Here is a 20195-nt window from a genome sequence, read left to right as displayed (position 1 = left end):
TCTGATGTTTTAAGTTTTATAAATTGTAGTTTGAATTTAAAATAACAATAATTGGACGAAAATTGCATCCAGAAATATGTTTCTTCAATTATTGTTATTTTTAATTCAGACACTAATTTTAGAAACTTTAAGCATAAAAGATAATTTTTTTCATGAAACTATTTGATTATTATATTTTTAATAAATAGATAATATTAAAAATTTAATCAATAAAAATGGTCAATTTTATAATTCGGGAACCTTCTAGTTCGGATATTTTATGATTTGGCCATTTCAATCTCAGGGAATTTTTAAATTCGGTAATAGGGTAAACTGTCAAGAATTTTGTTATTTGAGATTTTTCCAATTTGCGAATTTTATAAATCAAGCATTTTATTATTCAGGAATTTTATTATTCGCTATTTTTATAATTTGGGAATGTTAATATTCCGAGAATTTTATAATTCGGGAATTTTTCAACTCGAAAATTTTATTATTCGGGAATTTTATAATGTAAAAATGGTATATTTGGAAATATTTCGAATTGTATTATTCAAGAATTTTATCATTGAGGAATTTTTCAATTCGAAAATTTTATTATTCGGAAATATGTTATAATTCGGGAATATTTCAATCCGGGAATTTTATTATTCAAGAATTTTTTATTTGGAATTATTATTATTCGGGAATTTTCCAACTCGGAAATTTTATTATTTGGAAATTTTATAATTCGAAAATTTTATTATTCGTAAATATTCCATTCCGAGAATTTTATTATTCGGGAATCTTATAATTGCAGAAATTGTATTATTCGGGAATTTTATTAACATATTTGAAAATTTTATTATTCGGGCGTTTTATTATTCGAAGATTTTATTATTTGGAAATAAGCCAATCCAGGGATTTTATTATTTGTGAATTGAATTATTTGGAAATTTTATTATTCGAGAATTTTATAATCTGGTAATATTGTAAAATTTTCGGAAATGTTGTAATTCAAGATTTTTTCAATTTGGAAATTTTATTAGTCAGGAATTTTATTATTCGGGGATATTGTCATTCAGGAATTTTATCACTCGGAAATTTTTCAATCCGTAAATTTTATTATTCGGGAATTTACCAATTTGGAAAGTTTATTATTCTGGAATTTTCCAATTTGGGAATTTTATTATTGGAATTTTTATAATTCGGGAATTTTATAAATTGAAAATTTTGTTATTCAGAAATTTTATTATTCTGAAATTATATTCTTCAGGAAGTTTATAAGTCGAGAATTTGCAATTCAGAAATTTTATTAATCCGTAATTTTAGAATTTGTTTTCATATTATAAACTGTTCGGAAATGCTATTATTTGAGATTTTTCCAATTGGGGAATTTAATTATTCCGAGATTTTTATGATTCGGGAATGTTTTTTTTTTCTGGTAATTTTATTATTCGGAAGTTTTCCCATTCGGAAGTTTTATTATTCGAAAATATTTTATTATTCGGGTATATTCCAATCCGCGAATTTTATTATTCGGAAAATTTTTTATTTGGAAATATTACTCGGGAATTTTCCAACTTGGAAATTTTATCATTCGAAAATTTTTTTATTTTAGAATTTAAGAATTTGATTATTCGGAAATATTCTATTCAGGGATTTTTATTATTAGGGTGTTTTATAATACGAAAATTTTATTATTTGGAATCATTTCAATTCGGGGATTTTATTATTCAGAATTTTAATTATTTGGAAATTTCATTATTCGCGTATTCTATTATTCGGGAATTTTATAATTCGAGAGATTTCAATTCAGAAATTTTATTATTCATGAATTATGCAAATACGTGAATTTTATCATTCAGCAGTTTTATTATTTGGGAATTTTACAATTTGGGAATTTCATTATTCGGAAATGTTATAATTGAAAATTTTCTTTTTGGGGAATTTTTAAAATCGGAAATTTACTTTTTCGGGAATTTTTAAATTCGGAAATTTTGTTATTCAGAAATTTTCTTATTTGGAAATGATATTATTGGGGAATATTCCAACTCGGAAATTTCATTACTCTTTATTTTTTGGGAACTTTTCAATTTGGGAATTATATTATTTGAAAATGTTTTAATTCCAAAATTGTATTATTTGGGAATCTGAAAATTTAGAAATTTAAGAAATTTAAATGAAAATAAAATAAAATTTAAAATCCTATTCAAGAGTCAATAATAAAATTAATGTGCAGAATTCCTGAAAATAAAACCAAGAATCCAACGACTAAATTTTGAGAACTATCATAAAATTTTCCTATTCCAATTTGAAAAAATTTAAAATTGTGTCGAAAAACGAGGAGAAAAAATTTATTTTTTAGACAAAAATAAAAACGAGGAAAGAAAAAGAGAAGGCAACGAATAAAATCCCCTTCCTTTTCTTTTTGTATTTATTTTTAATTTCTATTATTATCAAATAATTTATTGGAGAATTTTATAAATTGAAACTTTTATTATTCGGGGTATTATTATATTCGAGAATTTTATGATTTAAAAATTTTCCAATTTCGGAATTTTACAGTGACGGGAATGTTATTTTTCTGAATTTTTCATTCGTCCTAAAATGTCTTTTTCTGTATCGTTATGCCCAACTATTATAATAAAAAAAAATGATAATAAATAAAAAAACGTTGCCCCTTTTCTCATAAAGGAATCATGATCTTGAAATTGTCGAAGCCGAAGGCTATTGGCATTAAAAAAGTTCAACTGGACTTTTATTATTTTTGCTAAAGTTTAAAGCCACGAGATGGAGCGCGCGCATTTCGTGAGAGTCTAGTGCAAGCGAACTCTGCTCACGAAACCAGTTTGTCGGGATGTATCGGAAGAGAAGCAGAAAATGTTCCTCGAGAGGGAACCATAACAATTCGCAGGAAAAAAGTGAGTCGCGATCCATTTTCGAATTTAAATTAAAAATCGGGCCAAAGTTTCGTACAATGGTGCCTTAATAGTCCCATTTCCGGTTCCGCGCGAATTTCAAATCCAATTTGAATCGGTCTCGCGGGCTATATAGTTCAAAATTTGGTAAATATCTTGAGTGACCCTTGCAAGAAAAGCTATTAATCTTCTCTGGTTTCTCGTAAACATGGAAACTATTTTGTCCTATTTTAGACAGAAATTCGAAGGAGGGTCAAGTTTTCTTCAAATAAGTGGAAAAACTGAAATAAAAGTATTAAGTTTAGCAAAAAAGTTTTGATTTTTTTTTAATTACAAAATTAAGTGAAATAAATAATTAAATAGTGAGCAGTATAAATATTAATTTATCTCTTTAAAAACTTGAATAATATAATGGTGGAATAGTAATTTAAAAATATTACAAAGTATGATAATAAAAACTATAATAAGAGAAGTAAAAAAATGGTTTAAAAATTGTGTTATTTCGATTTGAAAATGAAAATCGCGGTTCACTTCTATTTAATATTTCTGTTTAAAAAAATAAAAAGTGAAATCTAAGACTGAAAAATCCCTGGTGGGAATATGTCTTAACAATAAAATACAACAAATTAGAACAAAGTGAAATAATAAAAAAAAAAATAGAATAGTAAAAATCATAACGATGATAGTTACAGAATAAGGAAAAGAAAAAAAAACTATGTAACATGATGGCAATTCATGCCAATAAAAAATTACTAATAATAGTTTCATTTTTAACAAAATAATTAAATCGAATTTATAAACAAAAGAGATTAAATTTCAATTAAAGAAAGTTGTATTTTTTAGAAGACAGTTTAATTTTTAACGACAATTTTTTTTCTAACAAAACAGTTTAATTTTTGACGAAAAAGGAAGATTTTTTAACAAAATACTGCAATTTTCAATAAAGTAGTTTAATTTTTTAATTAATACTGGAATTTTCTACCCACAGAGATGAATTTTCAAACTAAGTAGTCAAATTTTTAAACAAAAAATATTAAACTTCAACCAAAAACTATTTAATTTTAAACCAAAAGATGACTTTTTTACGAAAAATACAATAGTTGCTATTTCAAACAGGAAAAAAGCAATATCAAAAAAATAGTATAATTTTCAATAAAAAGGTTAAATTTTATAAAAATATAATTAAAATTTCAAAAAAAAAAGTTGAATTTTCAACCAAAAAGATTAACTTTCTACGACAAAGAAGAATTTTTAAACAAATAGTTGAATTCTTGCACATTTCTATAATTATTTATTATAAAATTGTAATTTAAATCTCAAAACTTTTTAATTTGTGGACCAGATCCTAAAAATTCGATATAAAATTGAAAAATTTGTTATTAATTGCGCAATAATAGATTAATCTTTACTTCTAATTATCATCTGAAAATGTTGAGTAATTTAAAAAATAATTGTATAAAAAAATAAAAAATAAAATTTTAAATACTTTTGCTTCTAAATTTTAATTTTTTTCTAATTTTAGTTTAGAAATTCCTTGAATGAATTCAAAATCAAATCCTTAATTTATTTCCTCTAAAATCAAATAATTTTAAACCATATAAAATTGGAAACTTTTAAATAAAAAAAAATTGCAGCAACTGAATTTAAATTTTCATTATTTAATTTTTCAATAATAGGTAACGATTTACTTCTGGTTGTCATCAACAGCAGTAAATTAATTTCTAAATAACTTGCAATATTGTTTTGCTAAATCCTTCATTTCCTTTTATTCAATTAAAAAATTAATATTTATAAAGAAAACATAAAAAATGTTGTTTTTCTCTTTATTTTAATATAATTTTAATTTTCCTAATCTATGTCTGAAAGTTCACCGAATTGAAAAACAAAAATTGTATCTTTTATTGATTTTTTCAAATTTAAATAAGCGCCGCTAAGTCGCCACTATAAAATAATATTTTTCTTTCTAGCGATTATACAACACGAAGCTTTTATTTTTTTAATTTAAAAAAGAAGAGGAATTTGACAATTCAGGATTTTTTACTTTCACAAAAATAAAAAGTCATTAATTTTTTTTTACTACAAATTTATAGTAGGGCGTAGCATAAAATACAAACTTTTGTAATTAAAAATGCCTAGAGTCCTATATTTTCCTTTTTTGCTTGAAAAGAAAACTTTAAAGTTTCATTAAAATAAAAAAAATAATGCCTTGCTCAGCCGAAAAAAGTAATTTTTTTTATTTATTTCCTATTAATTGCATCGAAAAATTATTGAAAACAAAAATCATTGGAAGCGTGCAAAAAATACATTTTATTTTTGAAGCATTCTATCGAAAAAAACAAACCGTTTTTCGAAAAAAAAATTTAAGTTGGACGAAAAAAAAAATTATTGGAGAGATGTAAAAATAAAATTTTTATTTTGAAGGATTCTATCGATAAAACTAACCGCTCGCGAAAGAATAGTTTGTTGAAAAACGTGAAATTTTATTTGATGAATGAGCATGTATTTGAGTCTTGCTTTTTAGTAAAAAAGTTGCGAAAATCAAAAAAACATTTTTGGACACCCATAAATTCAAAGTATTCAGTTGTTGGATATTATCAAAAATGTTATAAAGTTGATTAATTTTTTCGAATGATTTGTCTAGCAGAGCCAAAATAAAGTACTTTACAAATTGCAAATCGGAAAAAATTTTCCTAAAATAAAAAAAAAATTTTGTCCAATTTTTCACAACTTCTAATCTTCTGTTTTTAACAATTTGGAAAAAACGTTCGATAACCTGTTGAAGAAAATGATTAAATGTTTGAAATTAATTTGCAACCGATAGAACTTTCTTTAACATTTTTGTAACATGATAAGATCATATTTCTCATCCATTTATGTATTATTTTTATCGAGAACGTTTGGTTGTATAGAAAAATCCATAGTCCATAAAAAATGTGTTTTTTCATCCCCGCTTATTTTTATTCCTAATAATTTTTTGGTACGACCGATATTTTCAATACTTTTCTTTCTTAGGCAAAAAGGGAAAAAAAGGATTTAGAATTTTTGGATTTCACATATATTTCAAAGATTTTAAAATATTAAAAATGTTGTAAATATTTCAAAATATTTCAAAAAATATTTCTGAAATTTTGAAAATATTTTAGGAGATTTCACAAAGATTTCAAATATTTCAAAAAATTAAAACGGTTTTAAAAGACTGCAAAAAGATTTCAGAGTGATTTTAAAGATTTTATAAAAATAAAAAATATTTTACAATGATTTCAAAGATTTCACAGCAGTTTCAAAGATTTTAAACAATTTCAAAAGGCTTTAAGAGACTTTTGAGAAGAGTTTAAAATATTTGAGGAGATTTCAAAAGATTTCACATCTATTACAAAGATTTAACAGATGTCACAACAATTTTGAAGATTTTGAACATTTTTAAAAGGTTTCAGAAGATTTTAAAAGGTTTCAAGAGATTTCAAGGATTTCCAAGATTTCGCAAAGATGTAACAATTTTTATAACGATTTTAAAGATTTAAAACAATTTTAAAAGGTTTCAGAAGATTTGAGAATATTTCAAAAACATTTGCTATATTTAAAACATTTGAAAAGGTTTGCAAATTATATTTTTAAAGATTTTAAAGATTCTATCAGGATTAAAAAGATTTCGCAAATATTTTAAAGATTTGGAACGATTTCATAAGGTTTTGAAAGATTTCACAAGATTTTAACAGATTTGAGAAGATTTTAAAAGTTTTTAGTAGATTTCAGAAGATTTTGGATGATTCCAAAAATCTAAAAACATTTCAAAGATTTCAAATGGTTTCAGAAGACTGCACAAAGATTTCAGAAAGATTTAAAAAGATTTCAACAAATTTGAGAAGATTTCGAAAGTTTCTAGAACTTTTAAAATATTTTAAACGATTTCACAAAGATTTTAGAAAATTCAAAAGATTTAAAACGGTTTCAAAAGGTCTTAAAAGATTTGAGAAGATTTCAAAAGATTTCACAAAGATTATAGAAGATTTCAAAGATCTCAAACGATTTTAATGGCTTTCATTAGGTTTGAAAAGATTTCAAAATATTATAGATGATTCCAAAGATTTCAAACGATTTCAAAAGGTTTCAAAAGATTTTATAAGATTTCAAAAGATTTCAAAAAAATTATAGAATATTTCAATGATTTCAAACGACTTCAATAGATTTCATCAGACTTGAGAAGATTTCAAAAGATTTTGGATGATTTCAAAGATATAAAAATATTTCAATGATTTCAAAAGGGTTTCAGAAGACTGCACAAATATTTCAGAAAGATTTAAAACATTTGACAAGATTTAAAAAGAATATTTCAAAATATTTCGAGGATTTGAAAAATTTCACTAGAATTCAACAGATTTCGCAACAATTCCAAAGATTAAAAACAATTTCAAAAAGTTTCACAAGATTTGAGAAGATTTCAAAAGTTTCCAAATGATTTTACAAAGATTTTAGCAAATTTCAAACGATTTTAACAGATTTCAGAAGATTTCAAAAGTTTTTAGAAGTTCTAAAAGATTGTAAACAATTTCACAAAGCTTTAGAAGATTTCAAAGATTTCAAACGATTTTAAAAGGTTTCAAACGATTTAAGAACATTTAAAACGATTTTACAAAGATTTTTAAAGATTTCACAAAGATTTTAGAAGATTTCAAAGATTTCAAACGATTTCTATAGATTTCAAAATATTTGATAAGACTTCAAAAAATTTCACAAATGTTAAAAAAGATTTCAAAATATTTCACACAAATTTTAAAATATTTCAACAGATTTAAGAAGATTTCAGAAGTTTCTAGAAGTTTTAGAAGATTTAAAACAATTTCACAAAGATTTTAGAAGATTCTAAAGATTTTAAACGATTTCAAATGGTTTCAAAAGATTCGAGAAGATTTCAAAAAAACATTTCAAAAGATTTCAACAGATTTGAGAAGATTTCAAAAGATTTTATAATATTTTAAACTATTTCACAAAAACTCAACAGATTTTGCAACAATTTCATAGATTTAAAGCGTTTACAAAAGATTTTAAAATATTTGAGAAGATTTCAAAAACTTTCACAAAGAATTTAAAGATCTGAAAATATTTCAAAGAATTAAAACGCCTTCAAAAGATTTTAACAAATTTGAGAAGATTTGTAAAGCTTTTAGAAGATTTCAAAAGATTTATAAAAGATTTTAAACGATTTCACAAAGATTTTAGAAGATTTTAAAAATTTCAAACGATTTTAGATGTTTCCAAAATATCTCAAAATATTTCAAAGATTTAAAAAAGATTTGAAACACCTGACAATATTTTAAAAAAATATTTCAAAATATTTTAAGGATTTTAAATATTTCATTAGGATTCAACAGATTTTCCAACAATTCCAAAGATTTAAAACAATTTCAAAAGGTTTCAAAAAGTTTGAGAAGAGTTAAAAAATTTCACAAACATTTTAAAAGATTTCAGAACATTTCACAAAGATTTTAGAAGATTTCAAAGATTTCAAACGGTTTTAAAAGATTTGAGAAGATTTCAAAAGATTTCACAAATATTTCAAAGATTTAAAACAGTTTCAACAGATTTGAGAAAATTTTAAAAGTTTTTAGAAGATTTCTAAAGATTTTAGAAAATTTTAAACGATTCCAAAATATTTAAAACGATTTGAAAAGATTTGAGAAGATTTAAAAACATTTCACAACGATTTCACAAAGATTTCAAACTATTTCTAAAGGCTTTAAATTTTTTTAAATATGTCAAAAGATTTTCAACGATTTTAGAAGTTTTAAATAATTTCACAGCAAATTCAAAGATTTCAAACAATTTCAAAGGGTTTCGAAAGATTGGAAAAGATTGCCAAAGATTCCAAAGATATCAGGAGTTTTCTGAAAATAAAAGGTAAAAATAGGACTCCAGACATTTTCTATTTATATTTTGCATAATGCCATAATTTATCATTTATTTAGCAATTTGTTTGAAACAAGTCTTGTATTTCTAATACATTTTTTTCAATTTAAAGTGGTGATTGTACTGAAAATTAGGAGGCCACCCTTCGTTTATAATCGAAGTTAAATGGATTTACAATGAATTCGAGGACGATTGAAAATTTCCGCTTGTTTTCACCAAATGACATTTGCGATTTGAGTACATATAGGGAATGCGTCAAAGGGTCGTCGATCGACTGACACGATGCCATGTCTCCTCCACCGAATAATCGGAAATAATGCCTGTCACTAAAATGCATAGAACAATTTTTCAACATTAAAAAAAAAATTTTTCCCAATTTTTTTACAATTAATCGTCTAAAATGTTAGAAAAATTTAATATGATGTGCACACCCCTATGAAATCTTTTGAATCCTTTTGTAATGTTATTAATCCTAAAAATCTTTTTAAATCTTATTTTTAAATATTTTCAAATATTTTTATTCTTTTGGAAATCATTGTGCAGTCCTTTGATACCGTTTAGGGTCTTTGAAATATTTTTGTAATCTTAAATTTTTTTAAATTTAATCGTTCAAATATTTTGAAATTGTTTGAAATCTTCTAAAATGTTTCGAAATAGCTTTAAATCATTAAAAAAATTAAAATATTAGCGAATCTTCTCAAATCTTTTAAAATTGTTTCAAATACTTGAAATTTTTCTGACACTCTTTGAATCTTTGTGAAACCTTTTGAAATCTCTTAATAGCTTTTAAAATCTTTTTCAAACTTTCTAAATCTTCCTCAGTCTTTTGTAATCCCCTGAAACCCGTTTAAAATGAAATAAAATCTTTTGCAATCTTCTAAAAAAATTTGAAATCCTTTGAAATCTTCTCAAATCTTTCGAAATCTTCTTAAATCGTTTACAACCTTTTGAAATTGATCTGAAATCTTTGGAATACTTGAAATCTTTTAGAATCATTTGAAAGCCTTAGAATAGTTGTGAAACCTGAAATCTTGTGAAATAATTTGAAACCTTCTTAAATCTTTTAATAGTTTTTGAAATCAATGTTAAATTGTTTGAGTCTTTATGAAATCGTCGTCAAATATTAAAATCCTTGAAATATAAATCTTTGAAATCTTTGTGAAATAATTTGAAATATTTTAAAATCTTTTCAAATCTTCGAAATGTGATATATCCGAAATTGTGAAATCTTTTGAATTCTTGCTTAATCTTTGACATCCTTGGATCTTTTAAAACATTCAGAAATATTCGTTTTAAATCTTTTGAAACATTTAAAATCTTTAAGATATTTTAAAATCATTGTGAAATCTTTCGAAATCTCTTGAAATCTGATGCGCGCGCCTTTTTAAAATCTTTAGAAAGTTTGTGAAATCTTTGAAATCTTCAAAATGTTTTTTAGGTTTTTTTAAGTTCTCTAAAATCTTTTGAAATCTCTTGAAACAGTTCGAAATGTTTACAATCTGCTACATACACATATGGAAAATTTCTGAAATCCTTAAATCTCTGAAATCTGTGAAACATTTCTGAAACATTTTGAAAACTTGAAGGTCTCGAAAGTCTTGAAAATCTTATGAATTATTTAAAAATATTTTTGAACTTTAAAAATATTTTTAATATCTTTTGAACTCCTTGTCAAATCTTGTACAATTTTTGTGAAATCTTTTTAAAATTTTTGTGAGATATTTTAAATCTTTGTGAAATCTTTTTTAATTTTTAAAATCTGTGTAATATCTTTTAAATCCTTGAAATCTTTGTGAGATCTTCGAAATCTTAAAAAACCTTTTATAGTATTTGAAATCTTTGTAAAATTCTGGAAATCCTAGAAATTTTTGTGATATCTTTGAAATCCTTAACATTTTTTTCTTAATGCTTTGAAATCATTGAAATCTTTGTGAAATATTTTTTACTTTTCGAAATCGTTGTAAAAACCTTGAAATCTTAGTGATATCTTCGAAATCCTTGCAATTTTTTTGAATATTTGAAGTCCTTGAAATCTTTGTGAAATATTTTGTACTCTTTGAAATATTTGTAAAATTCTTTAAATCTTTGTAAGATATTTGAAATCTTTATGAAATATTTGGAAAATTATTTAAATCTGTGTGATATTTCTGAAATTCTTGAAATCTTTGTAAGATACTTGAAATCTTTATGAAATCTTTTGTACTTTTTGAAATCTTTGTAAAGTTCTTAAAACCCTTGGAATATTTGTGACATCTTTGAAATCCTTGAAAACTTTGTGATGTTTTTGAAATCCTTGAAATCTTTGTGAGATATGGGAAATATTTATGAAATATTTTGTACTCTTTGAAATCTTTGCAAAATTCTTGAAATCCTTGAGACCTTTGTGATATATTTGAAATCCTTGAAATATGAATGTTTTTGAAATGATTCAAAATTTTTCAATCTCTGAAATCTTTGTAAAATCTTTTAAAATTTTCTTAAATATTTGGAAACCTTGTTAGACCTTCGAAATCTGATGTACACGCCTTTGAAATACTTTTAAATACTTTTAAATCTTTGCAGTTTTGTGAAATCTTTTGAAATCTCTTAAAATCTGATGCATACGCCATCGTAAAATTTTTTTAATCTTTGTGAAATCTTTGAACTCCTTGCAATGTTTGTGAAATCTCTTTAAATCTTCTAAAATCTTTTGCAACCTTTTAGAACCTTTCGAAATCTTTTGAAATCTTTAAAATCTGCTAGAAACACGTATGTGTAATTTTTGAAATACTAAACTGTTTGTGAAATCTGTGAAACTTTTGTGAAAAATTTTGAAAGTTTAAAAATCTTCTAAAATATTTGGAAATACGTTATATCTTTAAAATATTTGTAAAATCTTTTGAAATGTTTGTGAAATCTTTTGAAATTTTTGTGAAATCTTTTGGAATCTTTTAAAAGTTTTAAATGTAATTAATGAAATCTTTGTGCTATCTTTGATATACTTGAAATATTTGTGATGCTTATGAAATCGTTGAAATCTTTGTGATATCGTTGAAATCCTTGAAACATTTGTAATGTTTTTGAAATCCTTGAAAACTTTTTGAAATATTTAAAATCCTTGCGATATATTTTGTACTCTATGAAACCTTTGTAAAATTCTTCAAATCCTTGGCATTGTGATAGCTTTGAAATCCTTGAAATATTTGTGATGTTTTTAAAGTCATTAAAAGCTTTGTGAGATATTTGAAATATTGATAAGATATTTGAAATCTTTGAGAAATATTTTGTATTCTTTGAAATCATTGTGAAATCCTTGAAATCTTATAGTGATATCTTTGAAATCCTTGCAATTTTTTGAAATCTTTGAAGTCCTGTAAATTGTTGTGATATCTTTGAAGTCCTTGAAACCCTTTTTAAATATTTTAAATTCTTGAAACGTTTGTGAAATGTTAAAAATCCTTGAAATCTGTGTGATGCCTTAAGAATCCATGAAATGTTTTTGAGATATTAGAAATCTTGGTGAAATTTGTTGTAGCCGTTGAAATATTTGCAAAATCTTTGAATTCCTTGAAAGATTTTGGAAACTTTTTGTTATTTTTGAAACCTTTGAAATCTGACGTACATGCCTTTGCGAAATTTGTTTACTTAGTTTGAAATCTTTATGATATCTTTGAAATCCTTGAAATCCTACTATGATTTAAAAAATCTTTGTTTCTCTTTGAAATCTGATGTTAACACTTTTGTGAAATTTCTGTAATATGTTTGAAATCTTTGAAATCATTCAGATATCTTTGAAATCTTTGAAACCTTTGTAAAATCTTTGAAATCCTTGAAATCTTAGACATGTGTTTAAACTCGTTGAAATATTCGTGAGGTATTTGAAGTCCTTGAAATCTTTGTGGGATATTTAAAAAAATTTTGAACTGTTTTATAGTCTTTGAAATCTTTGAAATCTTTGAAACCTTTGTGAAATAACTTGTAAGCTTTAAAATTTTCGTGGAATCTTGTGAAGTCTTCTGACATTTTTTTGAATGTTTTGAAATTTTTTAAGTCTCTGAAATATCTTAAAGTTTTAAAATCTTTACGAAATTATTGTGAAACATTTGGAAATTATTTTAAATTTTTGGGATTATTTTATAATCTAGAAATCTGGTGTTCTTTCAAAAGTAAATTGTTCAACCCCTCAAAAATTCTAATCCTGATACTGAATAATCATCGAAATTTTAAACTAATAATTATTATAATTAGTAAGTTGAATATCACAAAAAAATGTATACTTCAATATTGTTTACCACTTTTTAAATATGAAAATACTACAAAATTACCAGAAACACCACAAATATTAAATGATTTAAATTGCCCTGCGAGTCTTCTATTTAGAAAAAAATGTTGTCGATAATGTTAAAAAATTTCTCGAAACAAAATGCATGAGATTCAAAATTGATTAAAAATTTGACAACATTTTTTAATTCAAAATCATTTTTTTTTATATTTAGAAACTTAAAATTGGAATTAACTTACAATTTAGAGCTTTCAATATTCCACAAATTTCAAAAAATTCAATTGAAAATCTTTCAATAAATAAGAATTAAAAAAAATTAAAGTATTAAAAATACTAGTTTCTTTCACATGTTGAAATTGAATGAATTCCATATAAAAGCCTTTAAATTTTAATCTGACGATAAATGGGCTTCAAATTTTAAAACAACTAATTTCCAAAGCTCGTAAACTTTAGACACCTGATTTCACCTTTGATTTCAATTTTAATTAAACATACTTTTGTTGCTCCTTTTTGAAACATTTGATAAATTTTAAAAGACAATTTCAAATAGAAATCATCCAAAAATCTTTCAAAAATTCGAAAATGCAATTTGAAGGGCTCCTAATAAAAAATTGTTTAAATAAAGAAAAAGTCAAAAATACGATTTAAATAAAATAAACGATAATTTTCAAGTCACTGAGTAAGTGCTAGAAAAATATACCGGTAGCTAAAAAAAAATTCAAGTGGAAATCACTGTCCCACGCAGAATCACTTACTTCCTCAACTTGAAGCCCACGAGTGTCAAATAAATTTCCATTAAACTTTTTTCATAAATTCGCATTTATTTATCAAATCTATTTTTAATATCTGAACGTTTCTTCGTTTATTGAAAAACTTAGTCTTGTTTAAATTATATTATTTTCATTTTAATCGTGTGAAGGAAGTAATAAATTAATTATTACAATATAATAAAAAAAGAATTAATGCTGTTATTTTTACTGTTAACAATATCTCAAATTGAATAAATGTCGATTTTAATTATTCAAAATTAAACTTTTACAAAAGAGGCATTCAAAATTGTATGCTTTTCTATTATAGTTATTAAATTTTGCAGATTTTTCTACTGCAAATTGTAAAAGTTTACGAATCTTCGATTGTAAATCTTCAAATTTAAAGAATTCAACGAAATGAAAAAGTATTCAAAGAATTCAAAAAATGCAACGCTCGTAAACAATGCAACGGATTACAAAGAAGTCAAAAGCATACACAGAATTCAAAGAATTTTTACGACTCAAAAGAATTAAAAGAATCCAAATGTATTTAAAGAATTCCGAAGATTCAAAAGAATAAAAATAATTCAAACAAATTCAAAAGAATTTAATCGAATTCAAAATAATTTAAAAGAATTCAAACTAATTCTTCTTAATTTTAAGTTTTTAATATTTTTTTCAAGTATTACCTAGTTTTTAAATCAAAACATGCAAAGCTCGAAAATAAAGAAACAGATTGCAAAGAATTCGAGAGCATACACATAATTCAAACGAATTCAAAGGATTCAAAAGAATTCGAAAGAATTTCAAATAATTCGAAATTTAAAAAAAAGTAAACGAATTTAGAAGTATTTAAAGAATCGAAATGGCCTTTTAATTTTAGGTAATTGTTTTTAATTTTAAGTAACACTTAATATTTGAATTTAAAAAATTTAAAGAGTGTATACAATTAAAAAGAATTCAAATTAATTCTGCTCAATTTTAAGTGGTTAATATTAATTTTAAATAATACTTAGTTTTTGAATTCAAAAAATTCAAAGCATGAAAACAATGCAACAGATTGCAAAGAATTCAAAAGAATACACCACATTTAAACGATTTCAAAAGATTCAATGAATTTTAAAGAATATAAAGAAGTGAAAGAATCCAAAAGTATTCGAAGAATTAAAACGACTTTTTAATTTTAGATCAATACTTTTGTTTTTAAATAGTGTTTAATATTAGAATTTGAAATTCAAAAGAATTCGAAAGATTCTAAATATACACAAGAATTCAAAGAATTCAAAAGGGTTCTAAGAATTTAAAAAATTCAAAATAATTCAAAAGAATTAAAATAATTCTCGAAATTTAAAAGAATTCAAAGAATCTAAATGTATTCAAGTCATTCTAATAAATTCTTACTAATTTTAAGTTGCTAATATTATTGTTAAGCTATACTTAATATTTTAATTCAAATAATTCAAAAAACTTAGAGTATGAAACGAATTCAACAGATTGCAAAGAATTCAAAAGAACACACATAATTCAAACGAATCCAAAGGATTGAAAAGAATTCAAGAGAATTAAAAAGAATTCAAAGGATCTAAAAGAATTGAAAATAGCGCACAGAACTGAAAAGAAATTAAAATAATTCCAAGAATTCAAAAGAATTCAAAAGAATTCGATATAATTCAAAAGCATTTAAAAGAATTAAAATAATTCCGATGATTCATAAGAATTTAAAATAATTCAATGAATAAAAGTGCATTCGAAGAATTAAAATGAAATCTTCTCAATTTTAATTTGTTCTTGGTAATAAGTAGTACTTAATTTTTGAATTCAAATAATTAAAAGCATTTGAACAATTCAACATATGCAGAGAATTCAAAAGAGTTCAAAGAATTCAAAAGAATTCAAACGATTCGAAATACTTGAAAGAATTGGAACGAATTAAAACAATTTTTTAAAAAATCCAAATGAATTCTTCTTAATTTTAATTTTTTAATATTAATGTTAAGTGATACTTCATTTTTTAATTCAAAGAATTGAAAAAATTCAAATTAGATGATACAGATTTCAAAATTCTTGACTTTTTGATGTTTAAAATCATCAAAATCGTATTTGCATATGTAAGAATTTTCATTTATAAATCTTTAAAATTTAAGAATACATTGCAAATCGTTAAAAATCGATTATTTTCCATAAAAAATCTACAGAACTGCAGAGCTTTAAAATGTAAATCTTGAAAATCAAAGAATTTTTTACCATAAAAATTTGCAATCTAAAATTACGCAAGTTTCAAGTTTCAGAATTTAAAACTTTATTAGGAATTAAAAATTTAACTTTTGAATTCGAAAATTTTCAAGAACATGCAAAGTTATTAATAGCCATTTATATTTCTGTAAACTGAAATATTTTCAAATTCTTAAGTATTAATAATTGAAGAATTGAATATTAAACAATTTTCAATAATTAATCTTAAAAATTGAACTATTAAAAAAAAAGTTTCAAATATTAATCTTAGGAATTATTAATTGTGAAATTTTCCTATGAAGAATTCTGTAATTTTCTAATTTTTTCTAACAATTAAAAATTATGTAATTTTGATCATATAACCTACATTTGAAGTATTTTTAATTTCAAGGATTGAAATTTTTACTTTTGTTCGTTAAACTCCTTCAAATTTAAGAATTTTTATTGATACATATTTAACATTAAAAAATTTTGAAAAAAAACTACAATTAAATATTATGGAAGCGTTAAGTTTTGCAATTAAAAATTCTGTAATTTTGATGATTAGCAGTCGAAATTTCTTTAATATGGACTATACGGAATTGAAACTCTGGTTTTAAATGTCCAAAACCATGAAAATTTATGAATTTTTATTAATATTTTTTTTTAAATTGAATATTAAAGTTTAGTTTCAAACAAATAGTTTAGTATTTAAACTCGTGAAGGAGAATTATTATCAACAGCACAATGAAATTTTCAACAACAAAAGAATTATTCTTCAACCAAATTGATGAATTTTCAATAAAATAATTACATTTTCAAACAGATAATAAAAATCTCAACAAAACTTAAAAAATAAGAATTTGCAAAAAAGAAATATTTTCTATTATAAATTCTTAAAAATGAACTATTTAAAAAAAATCTTCTAAACTGCATAATTTTAAATTATGCACATCAAAATTTAATTAAATTAAAATTGTGTAAGAGCTGAAGTAGCTATTTTTAAATTTGTTTTAATTCATGATTATTAATTATATTTTATATTAATTAAAAACCGTCTGTTCTTTTTCATTTCTAATTGAAAAACTAGTTAAGAAATAATATTTATAAAAGTTATTGATTAAATTAGTTGAAATTTGAGATTTAAGAAAAATCAAAATCAATTCGAATTGAGATTATATTTTATTGGCAGAAGAGAATAAATTTCTAGTCAAGAAAATATATTTAACAGAATAATATATAAAATAAGAATTAATACAAATTTTTTCATTTAAAAAACAAAATTTGATGAAACAAAAGTTTTGTTCGTCCAAGAAAAAGTTACTCACTAAATAGGCTAAATTAAAATTTATTTGAAGAGATGGGCCATTATTTAATTATAACAAACAAAGTTTTGTTATTTTTTGGAATTTTTGAGGACTTTCAACCTTTTTTATATAAATTTTTAATCATTAACAAAAAATTCTACATTAAGTAATTTTTTTTAATTCTGAATTTTATATTCTTATATTCTACCGAGAATTGTGTATGGAAAAATTCAATATCATTTTTGCATTCGTGGAATAAATTTTCAAACAAAAACAAAAATTATTTGAGGCTCCAGGGAACGCTAATTTTTTTTTTAAGTTTGAAAGAAATTTCAGTAACAAGAAAATAAAACTATTTTTGTATTATTATTATTTTTGATTCAGTATTCTACTATTATATTTTGAGTTGAGAATGAATCTTTTTCAGTTATAAATTTAATTATTTTTATGAAAACACAACAATTTTGTTAAAAGTTTTTGATTAAAGATGAATGATTTAAGTTAAAAATTTATCTCTTTTGTTGTAAATTAAAATATTGTGTTGAAAAAATCCTCTCTCTTCGGTTAAAAATTTAATAATTTTTATGAAAATGCCACAGTTTTGTTAAAAAATTTTAGTTCAAGATGAATCTTTTAAGTAAAAAATTAATCCCTTTTGTTGCAAATTTAAATATTGTATTGAAAAAATCCATGTTTTTTCGGTTAAAAATTTAATTATTTTTATGAAAATGCAAAAATTTTGTTAGAATTACATTCTCCATTTGATTACAAATTTAAATGTTTTGTTGAAAATTTGTCTTTTTGGGTTAAAAATTAACTTATTTTGGTGAACATTCAACAAATTGGTTGAAATTTTTCTCTTGACTGAAAAATATCTCTTGAATAAAAATAGAAATCTTTTGTCAGAAAATTATCTCTTTCGGTAGAACTTTGATCACTTTTAGCCAAAATTCAACTACTTGGTTTTGAAATAGTGAATGAAAAACAATTTTTTGTTTTGTTTGAAAATGTTAATATTTCTTGATTGATTTTTCAACTAATTTGTTAAAAATAGATTTTTTTGGTCAATAATGAATCTTTAGAGTTAAAAATTTATAATTTTGTTGGAAATTTAAATACTATGTTGAAAAAAAAACCTTTTTTTTCGTTTAAAAATTAAACTTTTTGGTTGAAAATGTAACAATACTATCCATTTTTTTAATTTACCTTTTTCAGTCGAAAATTTTAATAATTTGTTTAAAGTTAAACCACGAACTACTTGCTTTAATTTTCAACTACATTGTTAAAAGTGGAATTTTTTGGTTGAAGAATCATTAATTAAGTTGAAAAATCATCTTTTTTGTTGAAAATTTAACTATGGTGTTAAAAATTCCTTCTTTTTGCTTGAAACTTAATCTATTTTGTTAAAAATCTGACTATTCCTTTTCTTTAATTTTTCTTTTTAATTAAAAATTTCACTATTTTATTTATAGTTAAATTACTTTCGTTAAAAATTTAACTATTCCTTGGTGAAAACATTTTTGGTTTTAAATTCATCCTTTTTGTTGAAAATTTAACTATTTGCTAAAAATTCTTTCTTTTTTTATTGTTTTTGATTAACAATTCATCTTGTTGGTTGAAATTGTAATTATTCCGATTTTTAAATTGATCTTGTTTCGCTGAAAACTTAACCAATTAGTCGAAAGTTGACTTACTTTATTCAAAAGTAATTTTTTGTTGTTGAAAATTAAAATTTTTTAGTTGAAAATTCGTTTTTTCGGATTGGAAATTTAACTCCTTTTGTCAAAATTTCATTTATCTTTCGTCAAAAATGCAGTGTTTGATAAAAAATTAGTCTTTTTTGCCTCAGGATTTTACTATTAAGAGGAAAACTTTTTTTATGGTTGAAAATTATTTTTTTTTTATCTGAAAACGTAATTATTTGATTTTGGGTAGGAAAATCATTTTTTATTTTATTTTTATTTTCAAAATTCATGTGTTTTGTGGAAAATGAACCTGCTGGATTAAAAATTCATATTTTTAGTTGAAAATGGACCTATTTGGTTTAAATATTCACCTAAAAAAAGTTTAATCAATTTAAAAAACTTTTAAAAAATTCTGCGGTTTTAATGTACTTTTTTGCATCATGAACTGAAATTTTATTTTTACGACACCGTTATTCACAAACATTGACCGCTCGTTCCACATTCTTGATTAAAATTCAGGAACATTCGTGATTTTCCATCCTATCACTTCACATGCGCTTTTACGGTTAGAAGTTTATATATACAAGTTCGATTTATTTTTAGCCGATGGATTTAGCCATCAGTCATCGGGAAAGGTCTTTTAAAAGATTTGGATTATTCAAGTGCCTGACTGAGAATTGATAAAAGATTATGTCTCTATATGTATTTCTTTACCCTAAAATCTGTGTTCTACATTTTATCGAATTCGAGTTCTGAATTAGGACTTTAGAGCTCTTTTTCTTATTTTAATTGAAAGAAAAAAATCGAATTAAAAAATAATTATCTCTTTAAATCGGAATTAGTAGAAAAAAATTATTAGAAAAATAATTAGTATTTGTGTCCGCACCAAATAGTTTTGTTCCAATCTAATCCGCAATTAAACAAAAATTTCTATCCGACTGACTGCGAACTAATCCGAAATCAAACCAAGATATCTATCTGACTGAATCCGAACTAATCCAATGTCTAACCAAGATTTCTATTCGGCTGAATCTGAACTAATCCAAGGCTAAATCAAGATTTCTATCTGACTGAATCCGATGCAATCCGAGTTTGAGACAAATATTCCTATTAGATTTTATCCGAAGTAGAAATAAGAATGATAATCCGATTCATACCAACCTAATCCGATTTCAAAACAAGAATTCCAATCCGACTAA

The 20195-nt window shown here is 23.4% G+C and overlaps 1 protein-coding gene across 2 annotated transcripts in view; it reads left to right on the top strand.

Annotated features, from left to right (window-relative positions):
* LOC117173173 (fatty acid hydroxylase domain-containing protein 2) overlaps positions 1-20195 on the top strand; it is a 63690-nt gene that overhangs the window by 18175 nt on the left and 25320 nt on the right. Inside the window, exon 1 of one of the 2 annotated variants that reach the window (XM_033361589.1) lies at positions 2743-2882. The exons of the other annotated variant lie outside the window; for it this stretch is intronic. Coding sequence (XP_033217480.1) covers positions 2819-2882 — 64 coding nt within the window. The 5' untranslated portion in view covers positions 2743-2818. Of the gene's footprint in view, positions 1-2742; positions 2883-20195 lie in introns of those variants that run through there. 2 annotated transcript variants of the gene reach the window in all.

Source organism: Belonocnema kinseyi, chromosome 5 (genome assembly GCF_010883055.1).
Source record: "Belonocnema kinseyi isolate 2016_QV_RU_SX_M_011 chromosome 5, B_treatae_v1, whole genome shotgun sequence".
Classification (NCBI taxonomy): Eukaryota; Metazoa; Arthropoda; class Insecta; order Hymenoptera; family Cynipidae; genus Belonocnema; species Belonocnema kinseyi.
Note: the sequence above shows the minus strand (reverse complement) of the source record. Positions and strands in the feature narration are given on the sequence as shown.